Raw genomic sequence first — 20,642 nt, 5'->3', positions numbered from 1 at the left:
CACATTCATTAAAGGATTTTATGTCACTGCTTGGATCTGTGGGTATCAGTTTTTTTTATCCTGAACTCATTAATGAATGGTTCACATAAACATCAAAGTTGTGATGAATTATTCTGAGAAAAAAAAAATATAAAAAAAACCCAAACTCTACTATTTTGTAAGCTATTACTATTCTCCTTCTTCCCAGCAATTACATTTTTAGTTGAACTGTTTTAGAATACAATTTTGGGCAGCAAGTGATCATCCAAACCAAACCCATTTCCCATTGAAGAGTCTGTGACTGTGCTCATGTTCTGTCTCCAGAGTCAGCTGCACCAAAAATGATCTCAGATTATTTGCTCAGACACTCAACATCAACACTCTGGGCCAGGTTTCTTGATGTATTATAAATGCCTCTCTCTGGCTGCAGTGTCTCTAAACTGGCAGACTGCATTTTAATGAAAGCAAATGATAAATAACTTGCAATATAGTACTAATAATTTTGACACTGCAATCAAGTATTTTTGTGTTGCCATTTTCCCTAATTATTCCCTCTGAATCAGTTCTATGTATATGTGTGTATATAAACACCCCCACACACCATTAAACTGAATTTTTTGAGAAGTACTTCAGAAACTGACCCAAGTTAGGCAATTTTAGACATAGTTGGTCAATGTTTAATTTGCAGGCTGCCTTTATTGTGAAGCACATCATGATCCAATTAAAACTCTAATTAGGGCCTGCCTTTACTGAAGGCAAGCTGAAAGAACATTTTCTAGACTTTTCACTGACAGAACAAATAAATCCATTATCATAGAACTGAAATAATTTGGACTTTTTGGAAGGATCCCATCAGGAACTGGAAAGAAATAAACCCATTTTTAAAATCCAGCTGTGCCAAGAGAGTCCCATGACAACATTCACCATGAGCTCCCCTCAGGTTGTACAAGTGGAACGTGAGCACACAGATGGGGACAGAAATGCTTGTGGGACTGACTGAGCCCCACAGATGGACAAATTTCAGATGCTTCACTGAACTGAGGACAATTCTTGCATCCCTGCAGACTCAATTTTGAGCTTTTTTTGGGTTTTTTGTTGTTGATCATGGAACGCCAAAATTTTTCCTATAAAACAATGAGAGGGGGAACCAGCACTAGTTGTGCTGAAAGATTTTCTCCTACTAGAAGTTCCTCATCTAGACAACCTAAATGCCCAAAAAATTCCTTATTTCCAAAGGTCCTGCCTTTTGCAAAGGAACCTTTCAGCAGTTGCTGAATAGTCTGCTAATCCAACATCCCAGTTAATTAATACGAGGCTGGTGTTCAAAGACAAATGCACAAAAAATCTCTGTATATTAGACAGAATCTCTGTATATTGACCTGCAAACACAATTTGACCATTTCCTCATTGCCAAGGATGGTCAAACACAGGTTCCAGAGTTATGGCTTCACTGCTGACAGAAGATTCAAGATGCAAAAATGAGAAAATAAATTATAAACCTCTGGGGCTACTTGCAGTATTCACAGGGCTTTGAGGAAGGAATTCTCAAAGGGGCTTAAAGGAGTTAAAATCATATTTATTTAAAAAATTCATTCAGTTCACTTTCTAGGCTGTGAGAAGAGAAAGGGAGGAGGTTTCTTTCATCACTTATTTCTGTGCTTTGCAAAACTCAGGATGTGCAGACCGTGTCCTGCTCTAATTTAACCCATACAAATTTTGTTTGCTGCTAAAGCCTGGGAATGAATTCTGCTCAAACACAATGTTTCATTAGAACTAATATGGAAAATGTGACTCAGATGTACAAAGGATAATCACTTCCTCTATTAAAGCAGCCCTGAGCATTGTTCCTGTCCAGAAGGCAAAATGACAACAGTTGCACAAGCAGCACTCAATTCCAATGATGGGTTTGGATTAAATCAAGACACACAGAGATTTTAAAAATATTTTTATTATTGTAATGAGACTGCAATATTATCTAAATAAACTTTTCAATCACTATTACACTCTATTTTCCTCAGGAAGGTTCCAGTTGGGAATGCCACAAAGTAACCTATACACTTAAAAGTTTATAGAAACATTCAGTATTAAAAGGCCTTTGCAATATGTTGTTGTTTTTGTTTTTTTAACCATCAGAGTTAAAAATCCAAGTGTGTACTGAAGCAGATTTATCTCAGAGACCCACTGAGTTGAATTTGACAGCTTCAAGGGCTGTCAAAGAACAAGTTTGGGTGTGCTCACAACTCTGGGGGAGTCTTGTCCACCAGGGCTGCTACAAAAGCAGGAGATGGAGCAGAGCTGTAGCAGTCACTGTGAGCCAGAATTTAAACCACTGCTAATTACAGTTAATTTTCATTAATTCTGTTGCTCGCATAATACTTAAGGCAAATTTCCCTGTATACTCATTTTCCCAAGCTAAAGCAACAACATAAGCACAGTTCACAATACACTGAACAAAAGGTAATTTATGTAAGATGTGGCAAGAACAAATACAACACATTGCAGTTTAACTCCTACATTTCTGCTCAGAATAATGAAACTCCCTTTTTCAGTTTGTATTCAAAAAGAACAATCTACCCTTTCCAATTTTAACAGAAATGTTATTTAAGACTTGAACCAAAAGTTTTCTGGAGCTGGAGATGTCCCAGGGCTGGTGGGAGTTCTGAACACATATCCACAAATCCTTGAACAAAAGGAGAATCCAATGCACTGTTACTGCAAGTAGACAACACAAAAATTACATTCAAATGAGAGACATTTTACAGGATTCTTTTCATGACAACAAACTCAACTTCAGTAGCTCCAACAAGCTGGGAACAAGAAGAATTCAGGCTTTTAGCCTAATGCCAGAGTCTTCAGTTTGCAAGGGCAGTGTAGCATCAGCAGCCACTCCTCAGCTGTGAAATTCCTCATCAGAAATACACAGAAAAGAGACATCTGACATTAAAAACAGTAACACAAACAAGTACTGAAATACTGGCAAAAATCAGAAAAGAGGTTTTTGGTGGCCTCCTTGTGCATGTGGACCAGCAGGTATGTTAGCAGGAGCAGTATCTCATGAAAAAGCCATTGTTTGGGCTTTGCACAATGCTGTTTTCACCTTTTGTTAATCAGACATTCAGTAACTCACCAGAGACTGGGGACAGCACCAGCAGTGCCCTGACCCTGCTGCTCTGGAGGTAAAACCTTCTGCCACCCTCTGACAGGCAGAATTCAGTGCCCAGGGTGTGCAGGGAGTGCACACTTGAAAATAAAATGGAATATAACACTCCCTTAACTGGAAAAAGTGATGTTTTATGCATTTCTGGAATGTCAGGAGAGCAACATTTGTAAGTGAACCTGTTAAAGATTCCATGCCAGGCAGTTATGGAAATGACAGTACAGTGAATTGATTTAAAATAACAGTAATTTTAAACAAGAAATTGGAGTGGAAAAGCCATGATGTTCCAGGAAAGAACTGTGTGCTTTGTGATCTCTATTTATTTTTAAATATATTTATATTTTTACAGTACAGACTAAATAATTTTTACATATAAATACAACAGTATTGAAGTTTTATTAAGATTTGATTTTTAGAAGTAAATGGACCAGACTTTGACACAGGTATGGAAGCCTTTCAGCACATCTTTAAATTTGATTCCTGCTACAACTGAAAAAGTGGAAATATTATTGTATAACTTTATCATAAGCTTCTTTCCCCTCTTGTGAAAGTGCAGACAAATTTAACAAACAGCAACACCACAGTTCTTAATCCTGACTTCCAACACATTTAACAGTATTTGCTCCAATCCCACAGATCAGCTATGACAGTGATTCAAGAGAAAAGTGAATTTTCACCCAGTGGGATCCCAGTCTGCCAGACAACCTCTCAGCCACAGAATTCTCACTCCTGGGTCACCTCCTCCTTCGGCTGCTTGAGTTCACTCAGAAGCTCCTTCCCACTTTCTCCTGCTTTTGAGGCAAAGAGAGCAGCTCCCTCCTTAAAGCCCAGGAGCTTCAAGCTTCTGGCATAATCTGCATACACAGCATGGATCAATTTATGTAAATGAGGCATTAAGGAAAACACAAATTAAAAGCAAAACAAAAAAAACTTCAGAATCCCTTTTTTCCCCCCCTTCTTACTCCTTACCTCTCCCAAGGTGAAAATGCTGAACATTGCTACCAATTGTGCTAATCTATTATTTTTCAGCACAAGTAAGAAAAAAAAAAGTTGCTTTAAATTCTCCTTTTGAACTCATATCAGTATTTATAAAGCAACAGGCAAAATGCTGTAAACTAAACCAGACAGATTTCAGATACGCTTAAATACCTACCATGATACAATGGCATAAATTGCAACATAAATCTTAATGTCACAAAGATTTTTTCATTAATCAGACCTGAGCATATCTACATGACTTATTAGTGGCAATTTTTATCTACAGGCTGATGACTCCATAGGTATTATTTACACATGCATTATTATTTATAGTATATAACACAAATGTTTGTGCAACTTCTCAGCTTGCCAGAACACCAGGTCAGATATAAAGATTTAGCAATCAAAGACAGGATTTCAGAAAAAGGATATTTGTATCATCATTAACTTCAAATGCCCCATATTTCAGACAAGCTTCTACAAATAAAGCTGCTCTGTCAAAGTACCTCATACTGTAAAATGGAAAAAAAAAAAGAGAATAATTTGTTAGGATACAAACCAGAAAAGTATTCCAGGACATCACACCAAAATATTCACAGAGAGGCTTTCTAAAACTCTTTTATATCTCCCCTTCCCCCTTGCACTCATGAACTGACACTTGCTATAAATTTTCCTGAAAGATCAGGGCTGAAGTTACTCAGAAAAAATCATAGATACTATAAATCATTGCTGCTGGGTCCATGGGAGCTGGCAATCTGAAAGCCTGCAGTAAAATGAAATGCCAGTCAGAGCCCACAGGTTAAAACTAATTAAAGAAAAACATGCTTGTGGGAAATGGATTTGTAGAGAATTCTCAAAGTTTGACAGAAAGTTCACATAGTACGTATTTGTATGTAAACTTTGAGGTAAGAAATACTGACTAAAAATGTTATGGAATGGGATAGACATTGTTGGGAGAGAAATGGAACTAGGAACAAGTTTTAAAGGATGGTTTTGTAAATAAGATTAGATACTTTAGAGAAATATTAGAAATGCTTTTGATGTATTGTAATTAGGAAATAGTTGGCTTCTGATTGTGATGGTGTGAATTATAACTATTATCTGTATTGTCTCACCCTCCACATGAGACTGAAAATGGAATAAAAGTTTGTAAAATGGCTCTCAGTTGTCCCATCTCTGGGTCAGAGAAGGCTTAGTCCAACACATGAGAAAACAGAAACAGATATCAGAAATAGGCGTGGACAAGACAAAGCACAAGTTGTGCTGCTCCACCTTTACCTGTGTAACATCTCTGCAACTTTTGTGAAGCAGCCAAGAGACAAGAGCACCAGAATGGCCTTGGATTTGTGGTTGACGTGTGGGGAGCAGAGGTGATCGACCCAGCGGCGCAGCACGTCCGCGCACTCCTCGGCGCTCAGGCGCACCTGGGGACGCAGCAGAGCCCCGTGAGCCCCACACACACCCTCACCCTGGGCTGCTGCATTCCCCTTAGGCAGCACCCTGGGCAGAGGCAAAAGCATCTGAAAGCATCACTTTTTCATAAAAAGCATGTTGCTTGAGTTAATAGGGGATTAAGGAAAATTAGATATATCTCGGTATAAAATACTTCACTTGGGTCGCTGCATTTTTACCTGTGATTTACATCATTTTTACCCCGAGCTGTTCTAAAGCTTTTCTAAATCAAGAAGTTACTCTTCATTCTTTACTGAAGACTTAAAAAAAAAATCTTAATTTTTCTGAAAAGCAGCATTCCCTCACTTAAAAAACCTAAGCATTAACTTTTCCATTCTTTCTTCAGGAAACAAAACAGAAACTTTACTTAAGAGATGCTGAAAAATATTTACTAACTCCTGCCCATTTATAATGTGGAGAATTAATGCTGTGACTGGGTAGTTTTGCTGTAATTTGCTGTAACAGAAGGTGATGCCAGTTTATGTGGGTGGTGGTAATTGTGAAATCAGCTCACACACTACACAGAGCTCAGCACGAAGCTCAGTTAATTATCCACATCCAGGAGTGGGGTTTTGTAGTTTATTATTAGGCTTATACTGCTGCAGCTATGTGGACCTTCCCAAACTGCTGAAAAATTAGGGAATTGAGTATTCCAAGCCTTTTTTAGGCCCCAATCCTGTATTGTGGATGAGAACAGACCTGTGTGGTCAGAATGCTGAATAATCTGCCAGCGCTGATTGAATGGCCTGGCTTCTCATAGCTGTATGGAATTTCTAATTGATGTTTCAGTGATTTAGGGAACTCTAGCAGCCTGCTCAGCCTTTCTAAGCCCAGATGCTGAGCAGGTGGTTGGTGCTGTCAGCCTGGGGAGTGAGGAATTCTCACCTTGGCCAGCCAGGCTGCCCGGTTCCACTCGCCGTAGGTCTGCAGGTAGCGACAGGCGTCGGCAGCCTTGTCAATGAGACACAGCAGCTGCACCCCCTCTGCAACACAAACAGGGACTCTGTCCGGTTTTCGGCTGTTTGGATGGCCTGGAAAGGCCCGGGGTGGCCTTGGGGCAGTTTGCGTTTCAAAGGAACAGAAGAGGCTTCAGTTCTTCTTTCGGTCTCGGTGTTTATTAATTGTTTATCTAAAAGATTTTCTTTCAGCCCGACAGAGCTCTGCTCAGCAGCCAGCCATGAGCACACTGTGCTGCCCTCCGGGCGGTCACCTATCTTTATACCCAAAGTTATGTGTACAATATTTATCATTTTTCCCCAATACCTTTCACCCTTATTGCCCAGTGCACTTTTAGTAATGACCAATCCCAAAGTGCCACCATCACCGGAGAAGATGGAGAAGAAGAAGATGGAGAAGAAGAAGATGGAGAAGAAGAAGAAGATGGAGAAGAGGAAGAAGATGGAGAAGAAGAGGAGGAGGAGGAGGAGGAGGAGGAGGAGAAGGAGAAGGAGAAGGAGGAGAAGGAGAAGGAGAAGGAGAAGGAGAAGGAGAAGGAGAAGGAGAAGGAGAAGGAGAAGGAGAAGGAGAAGGAGAAGGAGAAGGAGAAGGAGAAGGAGAAGGAGAAGGAGAAGGAGAAGGAGAACAGGACATGCCCCAATTCCTCCATCTTACTTCTCTAAACCCCCCTGTACAGAAATCCTAAACCCTGTGTTTCACTCTCTAATTAACTTATCCCTTCACCATTCACCCCGGTGAAACCCTCCTGTCCTCATACAGGTGTCGTCTCCTGTGTAGGATCAAAGTCCAGCCACCAGACACTTCTGGAACATTCCAGGACTCCCAAGCCCCCCAAGGGTGGTCTTGGTGACACCTCAGTCCTGAGCTGCTGAGATCCCACAGGACTCCTCTCAGCAAAATCCAGGGAAAAAGGGCTGCTGGGTGTGGAAAAGGATCCCCACACCCTCAGCACAGGAAGATGTTGAGGCTGCTCTCCATATAACCTGGGTGCCAGTTATTGCATCTTCCTTCTGGGCTACAGAGGCCACACAAAGCTCTCACTGATCTTTGTTCTGAACACAAATTTAGGGGTTCACAGGATCTCTTATCATAAAGACATAATAATCTTTGTTAATTAAATAAATAGATTTCCTAGGTACTTCTTTATTTTAATTTAATGTTGTTCACAGTGCAATTATTAATAGTCTACAGAGTGGAAAGTAGTTTTTTCCAGGCAAGAATAGATTTTTAACTCTCTCAGCATGTTTGAGTATGTCAGCTGTATGGGTATAACTGAAATAGTTATGTTTCAGCTCTTGCATTAAGCAAAATAAACCTGTACTTGTAAGAAAACACATTTTATGAAAAAAAGTTCTGAATTGAAAAGAAGACTAAATCAGTATTTCACATTTTGTAACACGAACACCAAATTTTCGTTAATCCTTTAATTAGAAAAGTGGAAAATACATATTATGTGCTCAGCTTCTTTTCATGCAAACAACTGCTAAAAGATTTACTCCAGAAGTGACTTTTCCAGTGAAAATAAATCAAGACAAGCTGGATTTTATAACTCAGTTACTGATCATTTTTGTGTTAACTACTTTGTGTAGTGTCTACTACAGCACATCCACCACAGCAGGATTCACTCCTATTTCCCTGGCATCCTTAAAAATAATGAGAATTATCAGTTTACAAGCAAAGAGAAAGATATTTTACCTGCAAGCTTTCCATTGGCTATCATGTTGGTTGCTACCAGTTTAATGGTGCTTTGAGATGGCCCTGATGAGGTGACAGTTGTGACCAGGCAAGCTTTGAGTGAATCACAGTAATAATGTGCATTCTCTGAACTGGTTTCCAGCAGCAGTTGCACTGCTCTGTCAGTCTGGCAAGAGAAGAAAATGCAACTTTGACCACAATATATTAATTTTGTTTAAAAGCCTTTCTATTTTTACCCTTTTTAAGACATGGAACAAATAACAATGGAAGTTATTCTAAAACAGGCTACAAAAATGTCTCCCTGTCTATTAATGACTAAGATTCTACTTTAATAGGACATTTAATAGGACATTGTCAATAAGAACAGCATTGAAAATCCATCATGAATTTAACATAACAATGCAAAAATTCTGCACTGGGTTCACACAAATAAGAAATAACAAATAAAGTTAGAAAAAACTTTCCTTAAATGGGCTAAGTACACAAAACAGACAGGGAAGAAGAATAAAAAATTCAAATATTACCCACAAACCTGGCCCAAGAGAAGAAGTTGATCAGCACATTTCCTGGTATGATCATATGTTGATCTCTTCACTTCCTGGAGATTTACTCTTTCCAGCTGGAATTTCTGGACAAAGAAGGAAAAATATTTTAAGTGTAAACCTACCATAAGAAATAAAACCAGGCTTTTAAAAGATATTTACATATCTTGCCAGTTTTTGGACCAGCCTCTATTTTTAAGTACAAGGAATGTTTTAACCCAGACTGGTATGTTACTAATAAAAGTGAAATATGCACAGGGAACTGAGTGTTTATTGTACTGATGACAGTACAAAACTTGAAATTTGGTTTTGAACTCTTTGACATACCTGGAAGTAAGAATTTTCACAGAGCACATCATAGCATATATCCAGAGGGTTACCCAGCTGCTCCTGAAGGACAGCTGTGTCTGCTTTGGCAGGCTTTTCCTGGCAGAAGCTGTGCAAATAGTGGGCAGCAATAGTCCAGAAGTGCAGCTCAGATTCATCCCCATACAGTCTGAGAAGATACAAAGCAGGATGTCATACACCACATAAAAATATGATATATTTCATTTTTTCAAGGACTGTGCATTCCTGTGGGCAACACAAATACTTTGCTTTATCAGTGGGACAAACTCAGAGAAGATTATGGAATGGCATTCATTACAACAGCAATGAAACCCCAGGAGTGTTCAGCACAGAAATATGTGGAAAGTGATATTTATTATGATTTTGCACTTAAGTCACTGATATCCTCTTTCAACCACAAGTTACTGAGTTTGAAAACCATCTCTGAGCACAGACAGACTAAAATTAGCTCAGTTTAGGCAGAGGAACCACACAGAACACTTGAAATAAACCCCAGGTCCTGTTTGTACAGAGCTATTGTGAAGTTCTAAATGACATTTTGGGGCAAGATCAACTAAATGTAATGTGGCTGCCAGAGCTGGAGTTATAAAAGTGCCACCAAGACTGAGGGAAGTTCCTTTTATCCAGCAAGCAAATAAAACTGTTTCAGTGAGGTAAAATTTCCATTTTGATCCTAAACCCACTCTACTCAATGAGTCACAAAGTAGTTTAGGGGCTGTGCTAAGGACAACTGGGAGAGTTCCTAAACCTCAGCTCATTCCTGTGCTTTAACAGCATCAAGATTTTCCTAGGAAACATTTCCTGTATTCATCTGAATCTCTTCTACCTGGCAACCAGGAGACATCTCTGCAGGAGAGTAAAATCTGGATCAAGCAGAAGTTTCTTTATGTCACTGCAAAAGAGAAAGTGTTAAACTGTAAAATGCTGGGCAGGATTTTTTGTTTGGTTGGATCCATCACATACAAACTGAAAAGACCAACCCCCAAAATACAGAATTTCTTTTGTGAAATGAAAAAATGCATCTGTTAAAACAACTGCAACAGGAATGATATATAAATTGAAATATAGCTGATCTCCAGGGTAAATGCAGGGAGTCCATCAGGAACTCTTTATCCTTGCAATATAGGGAATCACCACCAGGGTGTATGCAAAGCTGCCAATTAGTCTGCAATAATTCTACTAATTACAATATTAATTCAGCTACAAATAACCTTGCAGCTATGTAGAGTCACAGCAGAAAGGATGCACATGCATGAATTTAGGCTTTCCACAGGTGTTTCAGACTGGATAAAAACAGGCTGTTACCTTTGCCATCCTACTGCATGAAAGGACAAAAGGAAAATGGACAATTTATTGTATATTTATTAGCTTTAACGATAATTTTCAAGGTTTAGGTGGAATGTCAAAATCTGTTTTCTCTGTAAGTAGAGCAACGTGCATCAACATAACTCTGGAATTATGTCTTCAGCAAAGGATTTTTGGAATCATCTTTTTTTCCTCAGAGCTCAAATATCCTAACAAACCTTGGAGTATTTAAGTGGCAGTGTTCAATGCAGTCTGGATCAGCATAAAGAAGCCCTAAATCCATGAGAAGTACTGCTTAAAATATTCCAAATGCTCACAGGTCACTGGAAAGTCATGTACTGACCCTATCAGTACCTTTAAGGCACAAAGTTTAAAATTAAATAAAATCCACATTAAAAATCCTTTTTTTAAAATAAAAACTGCCATTACTCAGGCACATCTTTAGAGAAGAGAATTCTTTCTTCATTAACTGTGAATTGCCACAAACTTCAGATATTTTGCCTTCTCAGAATTCCATAGCTTACACAAGTAATAATAGAAAAAAATCTTACTTGGACAATGAATTCAACTGCTCTTGAAGAAGGCTTTTAATATTTTCATTCTCTGGATAATCACTGGAATAAAAAAAAAAAATAGAGGTTTTCTGTGTTACAAAAAGGACAGAATTATCTGAAACAGAAGAGCACTACTTGTAGGAGAAAAACACAGGTTAACAGTTGTTACATGTTAACAATTTTTCACATTCTTTGGGTAAGCCATTCATGCAGGATTCTTTATCCAGTTACGAGTTCCAAAACAGCAGTGAAAGATTTGGTTTGCTTCCATTGAGTCTCAGAGTAAATGCCAATCTTTCTTTTCCCCTTTTTCTTTTTTTCATTAATCATAAAATGAATAAAAGTGGCAATGCCTAGAGCATTATTATGGGACCATGAGCACAGTCCAGGACACAGAAATGTGCTCCTCTGGCTCTCCATGAGTACAGACTGGTCTATCAGGATATCAGAATATCACTTGCATTTACACTCTAGGAGCAACTCTGATGGCTGCATTCACTTCTAGAACAAAGAGAACACAGTTTTTCTCAGAAGTAATATAATGCCATAAAAATATTGCCAGGACTGAAAGCAGACTCCAATTTTTAACAGCCAAGTGCTCCTGAAAGCCAGAAGAAATACCTGACCTTAGAGCCTCACCTATATTACTTTCAGTAATAAATACAGAACTAATTATAATTTTGACTGTCCCCAAGAGTGAGGAAACTTATGCATCCAACAGTTATTTGCACAGAAAGACTAATAAAATATATAGGCTTTAAAAAATAATAATGTGTTATATATAGATCTATATTTCTTCTTACATGTCCATGATATCTAGAGAATATTTCTCATCCCAAGGTTGATGCAGCAGGAATGCTTTCAAAGCTAATGAAGCTCTTGGAACAAGCAGGTAGGGACACCAGACAGGTTCTGAAACAAAAGGAAAAGATTCATTGTCCAGGGAGTCATGGGCAATAATGCTGTGTTCATTGATCAGAAAATGTACCTTCAGAAAATATAGCACAGAAAATATATCACAGAAAATACACCACAGAAAATATCCCACCAGAAAATGTATCACAGAAAATATACCACAGAAAATGGGCACCAGAAAATATCCCATCAGAAAATGGGCACCAGAAAATATCCCACCAGAAAATGTATCACACAAAATATACCACAGAAAATGGGCACCAGAAAATATACCACAGAAAATATACCACAGAAAATGGGCACCAGAAAATATACCACAGAAAATGTATCACAGAGAATGGGCACCAGAAAATGTATCACAGAAAATATACCACAGGAAATGGGCACCAGAAAATATACCACAGAAAATGTATCACAGAAAATATACCACAGAAAATGGGCACCAGAAAATATACCACAGAAAATGTATCACAGAAAATATACCACAGAAAATGGGCACCAGAAAATGTATCACACAAAATGTACCACGAAAATGGGCAGCAAAAAAAGGGCACCAGAAAATGCACCACAGAATAAATACATCCAAAAATTTACTTCCAGAAAATGTACAGCAGAAAATGTCCCAGCTTGTTTGCAAGCACCAGGAAAATCATACATAAAAGTCTTTTCACACACCCAGCAGAGGCTGCTAGACATAAAAGCTTATCACTACACTCAACAAAAACATTTCATAGAGGATACAGGGTTATCAACCATGGTCAAATGAGAATTTCAGGACATTCCATAGTGAGTTCAGCCATAGACTCCAGGAATTCACTGGCTTTGGCAGAGCTGTACACAATGATTATTGCTACATGTTGCAAAGTCAGTAAAGCTATACCAAATATATCCTAAAGCATATTTAGTTTTGCTTTGTCCCCCTAATTCCTACAGCACAATACAAGGATTTAACCCCATCATCTGGAAAGGATGGTGGGGAGTTTAATAAAATACAAATGATACCTCAGTGCAATATAGAGTATAATACAAGGATTAAACCCCATCATCTGGAAAGGATGGTGGGGAGTTTAATAAAATACAAATGATCCATCAGTGCAATATAGAGTATAATACAAGGATTAAACCCCATCATCTGGAAAGGATGGTGGGAAGTTTGATAAGATAAAAATGATCCATCAGTGCTGTCACACAAGTGTAGAAGTCAGGAAGTGCATCCAGTACAAGGTGTGATGACAGGCAGCAAATGCTACCCAGTGACTGAGCAGTAAAACAAGCACCAAAATCAGCTCCACCATGAAACATTCACAGCTCCCTGTGCTTGGTGTGCACTGAGTGATGCAGGACTCTTGGAAATGTGATTTGGTAATTAAAACATTAGCACAGAAGGACAGCTCAATCACAGCAGCCTTACAGCTGGCACAGCCTCATTTCACTGTGCTTGCCTTTACATTCATCTTTAGAACTTAATATTGCAGAAAATTCCTTTGGTAGCAAAAATGGCTGTGATAAATTACATGTTTCCTCAAACAAACCCACACCACAGCTCCCCACATCACAGTTTATAGTATATGTCTTAGAATCTACTGGTTTTAAGGAAATTACTTAAGGAAATTTAAAGAGTAAAGGTAGGATTGACTCAAAAGGCAACAATAAGAAGAGTTATTTGGAACACCAGTAATAATAAATACAAAAAAATGCAGTTTAGTTAACTAGTTAAATATTTCAACTCCCTTCTTAGACATATGGCTAAAAAGGCAAACAGCACTAATATTGCTATGTTAAATGTCAGTTTGAAGAGCAATGAATCAGTTTATATTCACCTGAAACAAAAATCAGAAAATACATTTTATCCATCAACAAATGTTTCTAAATCATGTAATGAGTATCAGTGATGCAGGTACTGATATCTAATTGATGTGTCAATGCTTTTTAAGTCAATTTGCTAGATATCTGTACAAAAAGCTCTTATTTTCTTCATGTATATTTAAATTAAGATATTAAAAAGTATGTGTTATTTGGGATATTAAACTTGTATTCAAAAACCCATGCATATTATTGGGTTTTTTTGGGTCTGGATTGAAGGCACTTGAGACAATAGTTCATGCTGGGACTCAGGTGTTTATTATTTGTTATCAGTAAAACAGTCTCACTACTGTGAGTTCGGCAGCTTTTCATTAAAAGGCACAAAATGGCCAACAATCTCTTGTTACAAAGTCTTTTAAGAATAAACTATGCAATTAGGGACTGACACCTGGATTATTTTCCCTTTTTAACTCAATAACTGATCCCACAGAGCTGCAATGGGGACGTTTCTGCCCAATTACAAAATGCCACCCAAACCATGGAGAAGAAGGAAGAAGCAGCATGGAGAAGAAACCCAGGATGACACCCTGTGCCCTCCATCTTGCTTCCATCCACAACATGCTAAAAATCCCAAAACCTCAATTTCTCACCCAGTGATACACCCACACTACTCCCTATGACCTATTCCACACTTCTGTGGATTGAAGGAATTGAATCCTAGAAGTCTGGGAAAGTCTAGGAAACTTTCTCCATGAGTGAGGGTCAAAGTCAGTGCTCCCCTGGGGGTCAGGGCACAACATGCTAAAAATCCCAAAACCTCAATTTCTCACCAAGTGATTCACCTACACTACTCACCTATGACCTATTCCACACTTTTTTGGATTAAAGGAATTGAATCCTAAAGTCTGGAAAAGTTTGGGAAACTTTCTCCATGAGTGAGGGTCAAAGTCAGTGCTCCCCTGGGGGTCAGGGCACCCCAGAGCAGACACAGAAATATTCCTGGTGCTCTGGGTTTCCACACATATGACCTAAGCATTAAAAAATGACCTGTAGCCATGAAAAGCAGTAGAAAGGCACCAAGATCTCCACATGTGACAAGCCCCTGCTCAACAAAGACACAAAAGACAGCAAGGAAGACACAACATACCTATCAAATCCTGCTCATCCATCCTGAAACACGAGGGCTTCATGGACAAGTCCAGCACTCGGATGCATCCATCATCAGATGCCAGCACCACTTTGTCTGACGTGCACCAGTCCACGTCCAGGATCCGGAAATTCACGTTTCTGCCGCTCCTTAAACTGCTCACCATTTGTACCTGCAAAATTCAGGTGGTTTTTGTTTTTAGCAGCCTCTCCATCACTCATTGTGAGGCTGTGTCACACACCCAGGCACAGCATAAAATTCACCATCAAAAGTGAAGTTAGCCATAAATCATTTCAATAATGGTCTTTTCTGGAGAGTAGGGAATTTAGAAACCTTGGAGTAGCTCACATGGTTGCCCTGGAACAATACTATTTCTTAATTTAGGGCTGAGAAAAAATCCTTTTGAGCATAGTGCATGTCACAGACACATTTTATGAAAAATCCTTTTGCTAGGATTTTTTCTCCTGAGAAGCTGGGAGGCCTCAGGAACAAAATGTAAACACTGATTATCTGCTGCTGTGGAATGCAACAGGTGCATCTGTGATTGGTCTCATGGTTGTTTCTAATTAATGGCCAATCACAGCCCAGCTGTCTTGGACTCTCTGGTCAGTCACAAGATTTTTTTATCATTCCACTTATTTCTATTCCTTTCAAGCCTTCTGATGAAATCCTTTCTTCTATTCTTTTAGTATAGTTTTAATATATCATCTTCTTTTAATATAATATATACCATAAAATAATAAATCAGCCTTCTGGAGTCAAGATTCTCATCTCTTCCCTGGTCCTGGGGCCCCTCTGAACACCACCACAAGTGTACAGATGCCTTTTTGTTATCTTTTCTAACAGGACAGGATTAGATGTATAATAGAAATGAGACTATAAAATATTACTACAGGTATTCTGAAAGACTTTTGACTGAAATGTGAATTTAATTTTAAATGCTTTCATGTAGGAAACTCCTTTATCCTAGAAAAAAAGAGGGAACAGCTACAGTATCTTGTGGCATCAAAACTATTCAAATGTGCTTCAAGGAGGGTAATACCCTACTCAGCTTATGTAATTCACAGTAGTTGTTCAAATCTGCTCATTTTTATCATCAGTGGAGTTTCATATTGCACTAACTAAGGGTCTGAGTTTGGAGTTGGTGCTCATTACAAAGGAAACAGGAAAAAAACTAAAATTCCTCTTTCATACCCTGATACCCTGACCTTATTCCAGGGGCTAAGTTCAAACAGTACAATTATATTTCCTTCCCCATGGTACCACAATGCCCTGAGAGACCTAAAAGCAAACCCCAGAAGGTTTGTGAACATAACTGTAGAGTTTCTGAGTAAGAAGAGAAACTAGAGAGTGTTAATGAACAGGTGTCTGGCTTTGTGGTATTCCCTAACAAATTAAATCTATTGACCATACACAGAAACCTGCAGTGGAAGCAACCTCCTGTCCACAGACTGAAGTCTCAGACTGGGGAGTCCCTCTTAGATTTTCAGGGTATTGAAAAATACTTAGATTTTCAAGGTCTGCCTCAAAACCATCACAAGAGGATGACAAAGAGGATCTCAGACATTGTCAGCTGTAAGAGTGGAAGACACTTCTCATTGATGGCAGCTCAAAGATAATTTATAGGGAGTAAAATCTTCTGAAGAAGCCATATGACTTTATCATGCAACTGCCAGTAGAAATCCTGACTCAGTAAAACTTAATCCCTCACTCATTCTGATTTTCAGAAATGAGGTGTGGGCTTTGAAGTGTCCATCAAACCCACAGCCACTTACCTCTTTTGAATCCCAAATTTCTACCCCATCATTGTACATTGCAAGGAGTTTTTGGTTTCCTTTCCCTGGGGCAAACCGAATTTTTTTCACCCAGTTCCGGTGAGTAGGAATCCCCCTAAGCAAAGACAAGATTAGGATCCATCATTGTACACCCAATATTGCAGGAAATTAAATCCTTTCCAGGAACTCTGCAGATCCTGGTATTGCACAGACTGAGGAGAACAATCCCTCTATAGATGCACACACAAATGGATGTCCAGATTATGAATTTATTAAACTAAAATGATTAAATGCTCAGAATAAATAATACTTAATGTTTAACCAGAAGCCATTGTAGATTTAATGTAAAAAAAGATATCTAGCTGCTTTTAAAACCTTGATTAAATCTTAATTCTTCTGAAAACACAAGAGATTAAATGTAGGGAACTGTGACACAGTAGACATTTTCTGAATTTTTATTCCAAAATATTTGCATTTTTCCCTACAGTAAAGAACAAAAATGAGGAAGGATGAGAACATTCCACATTCTAATACTCATCATCTCATGTTTGACAGACTTAATTTGCATTCATACCTGGATACTCTAGCTTTCAAATCCCAGAAGTTTAAGTTTCCATCAACATCTCCAAGAACCAGGATATCTCCTTTCCAGGCAATACAAGTAATGCTACCCATACTTCCCTGAAAATATTTAAGAAGCAGAAAAATAACTTGTGATTAATAGACTCAAACATATGAATAAATATTTCAACATTAGTATTCATTAAAAAAAATTATACAACATGATAGACCAAACTACTCAGTTAAAACAGGAAAAATTATTTATAAGACTGTGAAAACAGAACTGCTGTCAGTTTTTATGTTGGAATTCATTTCAGATTTCAAAGTACTACATTACTGACTTGCTGCTACAAAGCTTATCCTTGATTTTTTCTAGCAATCAAAGCTAAGCAAAAAATTCAAGCATCAGTGATAGAAAACTCACATCTGGAGGAATTCTTGCACTGTCTTTCACTGAGTTTCCCTCTACTGTGAGATGATAAACCTGCCCATCAGCACCTGTAAACACAAAGTGCTCCCTGGCAGAGATGTTCTGGCTCAGCTCTGATTTACTTTCAGCTTCCTGCAACAAACTTTAAAAAGAACATAACGAGACATAATTATTTCTTTCTTGAAATCAGAATTGCAAGACAAATTCTAGCTAATGCATAGAAACAACACAAAAAAATGTATATCCTTTTAAAGAATTTATATAAAAAATGTATATCCTTTTAAAGAATTTATGTAACAGTTAACTGTCGCTGAGGGACACGAGAAAACACAAGCACACCACTACTCAAGGTGAAGGGAAAAAAGGGAAGTTTTATTCTCTGACTCCAATATTTATAGTTTTACAAACGTGACAGTGGATTGGAAGGTGACATTGACACCTCTGCAATGTCACTGGTCAAACCAACAGTCTATCAACTCTCTCCTCCTCCATAAAGGAATGTAAAACAATGAGTTATTTACAGAAAGTGTGTGAAAAAATTCACTCCAAAAATGTCAACATCAGAAGGCTTAGAAAACCTTAAAAAACTAAAGTGACAGTTAACTATTTATTACTTGCACTCTTGTGGAAAGGACAAGTAAGAGTTTTACTTGAAGAACCAGGTAACCAATGGACTGCCACAGACACACCTGAGAGGAACAGGTACAGCAAAGTCCCACATGGAGGCCCATAAAGTTCTTTTGCTTGCTGTGTACTGAAGAATCAGTTCCAAACTATTCTTTTCATTAAAAGAATGGCACATGGTGGGAAACCAACAATTGCTGTGGCCCAGGACTCCCTCAGGAGGGGGGTACCTGATCACAGAGGATTCCACACTGCTGACTTCAGTGTCTGGTGCCACTGTCTGCCGGGCCATGGCCTCCCTGGCTGCCAGCTGCTTCTTCCTCAGGCTCTTTAAGTTATGGGAAGGTGACCACTCCTGTGGAAAACAACCCAGGAAAAATGCAAAAGACAAAGGTTTGTTCCCTGAATGTACTGGGCTTTATAATGATTTCCAAGGAGATTGCTCTCTGCAGTACCTCCCTCCATCACCCAAGGGACAGAGCAGATTTCTCCACCAGAACCTCCTTTTTTCCTGCCTCCATTTGGTGGAGATGAAATATTAAAGCACTTCTCTGTATATGCTACAGCTACAGTAACATTTTCTGCAAAATTGTTCAAAGATTTTACACTATTTCAATGTATTACATTTATTAAAATGTAACAGAATTTATTCCTTACCAGAGCAGTGGCTGAAGGGAAGTTTTTAGACATTTCTCTGAGCAGAGTGCAAGTTCTGACATCCCAGATCTCCAGTGGTTTGTCTCTAAATACCACAGCTAGGTATTGCCTGAAACAAATGAGAATTTACTCCAGCAAGAGTCATTTATTTGAGCATTTTACTTCACTTGTGTTGTTCACAGCAGCACTCTGGAGACCCTCAAAAACTACAAGTTAGCAGAGCAAATCAAATCCCCCTCTGAAGCTTGTGATTCCCTCGAGTTACTGAGGAGCAAAAGAATGTCTGAAACAGAGTTCTCCTCAAAGCTAACAGAATTATACATTTCTGCCAGGTGGTTCTGCACAATCACTGTGGAAGAGACAAGGGGAATAATTCAGAGAGAGCAGCAGCACCTCTGATCTCACCATCTTCAGCCTGAGTTGATGGCACAAAATACCAGAAAAACACACAAGACTGCAGGCTGGGCAGAGATTTTTCCCTCCTGCAGATGCATGCCAGTTCCCAATCCCAGCATAAATGAGCACAAAATCATCCCACACCAAACCCCTTTTCAGCCATGCCTTCAGACTGCTCATCTGTGGAGCTGGGTGAGTGCAAACACCTTTAATCCACCACTTTTCACATTTAACTTGAAAACACAGAGGCCAGGCAGCAATTTGTCCTCTCAGGCCCTGCATTCATCTCCCTGCAAGTGAACCTCATTTCTTGCCTCACTCAACACTCTCCAGCCTCTTCATCTAAGCCCAAGGCTGCTCTTAATTTTTAATGCATTATTAAGAACATTATATGGCTGAACTCTTCCAGATTCTCTGGAACTCCTACACACAAAAGTACTCCTGTGCAAGCTAGAGACATTATTGTTTTTCCTCCACTGTAAAGAAAAAGCTTTAAAGATTTAGAGACCATGCCCTGTTAAAATCAATACTATTTTAATTTCATTTATACAAGAAAGTGAAGTAATTTTCCAGAGTACTACAATTATTATTTTGGATACAATGAAAATCAGGGCCTCCTGTCACAGGCCTGAGCTCAAAATAATGAAGACTTGAAAGGATGCAATTTGGTCATTTATCAGCTGACTTTTCATACAACTATATCTCACACCTGGTTTTCCAGCAGACAATTATTGCAAAGGTGTGAAATATTTACAAAAGCTAAGTAAATATGAATAATTTTTAATGCCAAATTTCCTAGTTTTAAGTAAGGCTTAAGTTATAGAAAAGTGAATGAACTCATAATCAAAGTTGAAAAAACACTTATTCTCCTTAATATTATCAAAAAGCATGTTCAGTAAAGACAATACCTGTAAGAAATAAAATATTAATTACTGATTTTGCAACGTGATTGGACCCTGAAGTGACAAAGTCAACCACAGAAGCAATCACAGCTTTTTCACTTGGAATTAACATTCTGAATCATTTTCCTCTTGATACTGTTGAATATTTTCCTATACACTCTGGAATGCTTTTTTTTCTTGGAATGTCTATGACCATCTGAGGATTTTCATGCAGCACAGTGAAATTTATAAACCTGCCAAGGCTGGGGCACTTACTTCAAATGAGACACCTTGATCATTTCGATGGCTGGCTCGTCATTGCCCCGCTCCCCGCGGAACGCAACGCTCCTGCCTGCAGAGCGGGGAGAACAGAGCAGTGCATTCAGCCAGAACTGAACACAAACTGAGGCACTGCAGCACAAACTGCTCTGGCTGCAAACAGAGCCAGCTCACAAACCAAACCAGAGCATCTCCAAAGCACCTGCA

General features: G+C 38.7%; 1 protein-coding gene across 4 annotated transcripts in view; it reads right to left on the bottom strand.

Moving 5' to 3' along the window:
* Positions 1-1,907: 1,907 nt before the first annotated feature.
* WDR11 (WD repeat domain 11) overlaps positions 1,908-20,642 on the bottom strand; it is a 41,575-nt gene continuing 22,840 nt past the window's right edge. For all 4 annotated transcript variants that reach the window (XM_074545319.1, XM_074545320.1, XM_074545317.1 and 1 more), the window contains exons 13-29: positions 20,433-20,508; positions 18,880-18,988; positions 18,453-18,577; positions 17,593-17,740; positions 17,182-17,288; positions 16,608-16,722; positions 14,833-15,004; positions 11,771-11,879; positions 10,965-11,027; positions 9,935-10,000; positions 9,088-9,256; positions 8,751-8,846; positions 8,219-8,384; positions 6,452-6,549; positions 5,393-5,538; positions 4,547-4,626; positions 1,908-4,017 (exon numbers count right to left, since the gene is read on the bottom strand). In XM_074545319.1, the coding sequence (XP_074401420.1) occupies positions 3,860-4,017; positions 4,547-4,626; positions 5,393-5,538; positions 6,452-6,549; positions 8,219-8,384; positions 8,751-8,846; positions 9,088-9,256; positions 9,935-10,000; positions 10,965-11,027; positions 11,771-11,879; positions 14,833-15,004; positions 16,608-16,722; positions 17,182-17,288; positions 17,593-17,740; positions 18,453-18,577; positions 18,880-18,988; positions 20,433-20,508 (2,003 nt within the window). In that variant the 3' untranslated portion in view covers positions 1,908-3,859. The remainder of the gene's footprint in view (positions 4,018-4,546; positions 4,627-5,392; positions 5,539-6,451; positions 6,550-8,218; positions 8,385-8,750; positions 8,847-9,087; positions 9,257-9,934; positions 10,001-10,964; positions 11,028-11,770; positions 11,880-14,832; positions 15,005-16,607; positions 16,723-17,181; positions 17,289-17,592; positions 17,741-18,452; positions 18,578-18,879; positions 18,989-20,432; positions 20,509-20,642) is intronic.

This window comes from Zonotrichia albicollis, chromosome 7, assembly GCF_047830755.1.
Source record: "Zonotrichia albicollis isolate bZonAlb1 chromosome 7, bZonAlb1.hap1, whole genome shotgun sequence".
In the NCBI taxonomy this organism is placed as follows: domain Eukaryota; kingdom Metazoa; phylum Chordata; class Aves; order Passeriformes; family Passerellidae; genus Zonotrichia; species Zonotrichia albicollis.
The sequence above is the reverse complement of the archived record's forward strand: the minus strand, read 5'-3'. Positions and strand labels throughout refer to the sequence as shown.